Below are 2,776 nucleotides of genomic sequence, written 5' to 3'. Positions count from 1 at the left end.
TGGCTGATTCTTCAGCAGGCAGGGGGGGCTGCGCAACGCCCCCTGCCTGCTGAAGACGGTAGGACTCGTCCCTGATTGGCTGATGCTTCAGCAGGCAGGGGGCGTTGCGTAACGCCCCCTGCCTGCTGAAGACGGTACCACTCCATTCCTATGAGTGGCGATGTGTACATGTTGTGGTTCTTCTTCTTCTTTGTCTTGTCCGTCCTAATGTTGTTTAAATACCATGTGATGTGATTTTACTGCAACAGAAGTTCCTCATGGGGACAATAAACATGATTATAACACGCTCTTGGACGGGACTACTGGCGTCCATTTTGCGTCTTATAACACGCCCTCGGTCTTCTCCTTGGGAGAGTTGTCTCCTTGGTGGTTTTGCTGAGTTCTTACTGTCTCTTGTTGGTTCCTGTAGTTTTTGGGGATCCTGGTCGCCGTCCTGCTCCTGCAGATCGCTGCGGGAGTCGTGGGATACCTCTTCACCGACGTGGTAAGGTTGGACTATATTCACACAGGAAGTAGATACAGCGTTACAAACAATATGTTACATCAAAAAAGACAAAAAACACAGAAGAATGTTGACAGAAACTTTGAAAAAAGTGCAGAAACTTTGAAAAAAGTGACAATTACTTTGAAAAAATTGACAAAAACTTTGAAAATAGTGGCAAAAAAATTGAAAAAATTGACGGAAACTTTTGAAAACAATGACTAAAGACGACCCAAACCCTGGAATATTTTTCACATTTTGAAAGAGAAAACCAAAAATGTTCAGGTCGACACAGAGGGTCCAACTAACTGGGTTCTGGTGTTCAGGTGATGGAGAGGACGGAGAAGCTGATGATGAAGGCCATCGTCCGCTACAGGGAGGACCAGGACCTGGAGAACGCCATCGACTTCGTCCAGAAGAAGGTGAGGACGGACGTGTGTCCCCAACGATCGGAGAACCGCGATCCAACATCAGGCTTCATAACGCAGAGTGTTTCTGTAGTTTCAGTGCTGCGGGGTTGAGAACTACAAGGACTGGTCCAACAACGTCTACTTCGAATGTTCAGACACCAACCCCAGTCTGGAGGCCTGTGGGGTTCCCTTCTCCTGCTGCGTTCGCCAGCAGAACCAGGTCAGAACCACAGCCTGTCTGTTGTTCTAAGTCTGTGACAACATTATGGGATGGATCCCTACAGAGATAGAGCTTTTAGTTAAAGAGTAAGATCCTTTTAATTTAACATGAAACAGAAATCACCATCACCAAACCCACCAGACTCCATGTAAATAATCACTACTTTTATCATCGTAAAACACACTTAATTCAAAGTAGACAGAAACTAAATCAAAATACCAAAAGCTGTCTTGGTTCATCTTTCCACTGTTCCAACAATCACCACTCTGGTCTGGTTGGAATAAACTCTTAATTCACCCATTTACATGTGGAGATATGCTGCTCTATACACGCTAAAAGTAGTGATTATTTACATGGAGTCTGGTGGAGATATGCTGCTCTATACACACTAAAAGTAGTGATTATTTACATGGAGTCTGGTGGAGATATGCTGCTCTACACACGCTAAAAGTAGTATGTGGTTATTTCCTTCTGCAGACGGTGCTGAACACCATGTGTGGTTATGGGAAGCAGAAGCAGAAGCCGGAGGCGCGTCACGGCGTTCAGGGCATCTTTCCCTTCGGCTGCCTGGAGAAGATCGTCTGGTGGGTTCAAAACCACCTGGTGCTGGTGGCCGGGCTGACCGGGGGCCTGCTGCTGCTCGAGGTAACCAGCCAATCAGGAGCCCTGGGACGCCTTCAGGGGAGAGGGACAAGGATGCGGGGAAATGTTGACAGAGACATTGAATAAAGTGACAAGAGCTAAGAAGTGCTAATAAACTACTACATTTTTGTCATAAAAGTGACAAAAATGTGGGAAAAGCTGAAAAAACATCAACAAGTGCAAAATAATATTAACAAAAACTTTGAGAAAAGTGACAACTTTTTAAAAAAAGTGACAAAAACATCAGAAGAATCTTAATAATAAATGTGAAAAAAGTGATAACAACAAAAATTGACAAAAACGTCAAAAAATGACCAGAAAGCGCAAAAATATTGGGACAAAAAAGTGATGAAAACATGGAATTTTTTCAGTTTTTAAATCATTTTTCTATCAATCAAATTGTGAGTGACCAAAAATCGAAAAAAACTAGTGAGATGTCTCACTCTGGAGATAAAACAGAGACCCAAACACACAAGGTGGGAACAGGATCTGCAGCAATGTGCAGAACAACAAGATGGAGTTTTTAGAACATGTAACCAAGAATATGACAAACATAATTTCAAAAAACGTCAAAAAATGACAAAAAATTGGAATATGTTTAGAAAAAGAACAACAAAATGTTGAAATTTCAATTTTTCGATTTCATTCAGTTTTTCTGGGTTAAAATCTGAAGTTAAAACCTCGTTGAGACATTTTTGTCACTTTTCCCAAAGTTCTCCGTTGAAGTTTTTGAAGGTTTCTCCGACGTTAAACCGTGGAAATATGAAATAAGAACATGTGTTATGTGTCCCCGCCCCCCCCCCTCCACCCCCTCCGTCTCCCCCCCACCGGCAGGTCTGCATGATCAGCCTGGCGGGCGCCCAGGTCTGCTGGATCAACCGAGTCCAGCACCTGAAGAGCCAGCCCAGGACCAGGAGGTCAGAGAGGAAGGACAGCTACTGGTTCCCCGCCTTCAAGGACTTCAGCGACGACGGCAGCCTGTCGGGAAATACCTAACGTTGTGATATTTATACACATCTGGGG

At 44.0% G+C, this 2,776-nt stretch overlaps 1 protein-coding gene across 1 annotated transcript in view; it reads left to right on the top strand.

The window, feature by feature from the left end:
* The window catches only part of zgc:113223 (uncharacterized protein LOC541424 homolog), a 3,155-nt gene extending 379 nt beyond the window's left edge, over positions 1-2,776 (top strand). The window contains exons 2-7 of the mRNA XM_034882114.1: positions 19-58; positions 410-484; positions 808-903; positions 983-1,111; positions 1,589-1,756; positions 2,588-2,776. Of these exons, the coding sequence (XP_034738005.1) occupies positions 19-58; positions 410-484; positions 808-903; positions 983-1,111; positions 1,589-1,756; positions 2,588-2,749 (670 nt within the window). The 3' untranslated portion in view covers positions 2,750-2,776. The remainder of the gene's footprint in view (positions 1-18; positions 59-409; positions 485-807; positions 904-982; positions 1,112-1,588; positions 1,757-2,587) is intronic.

This window comes from Etheostoma cragini, chromosome 9 (genome assembly GCF_013103735.1).
Source record: "Etheostoma cragini isolate CJK2018 chromosome 9, CSU_Ecrag_1.0, whole genome shotgun sequence".
In the NCBI taxonomy this organism is placed as follows: Eukaryota; Metazoa; Chordata; class Actinopteri; order Perciformes; family Percidae; genus Etheostoma; species Etheostoma cragini.
Note: the sequence above shows the minus strand (reverse complement) of the source record. Positions and strands in the feature narration are given on the sequence as shown.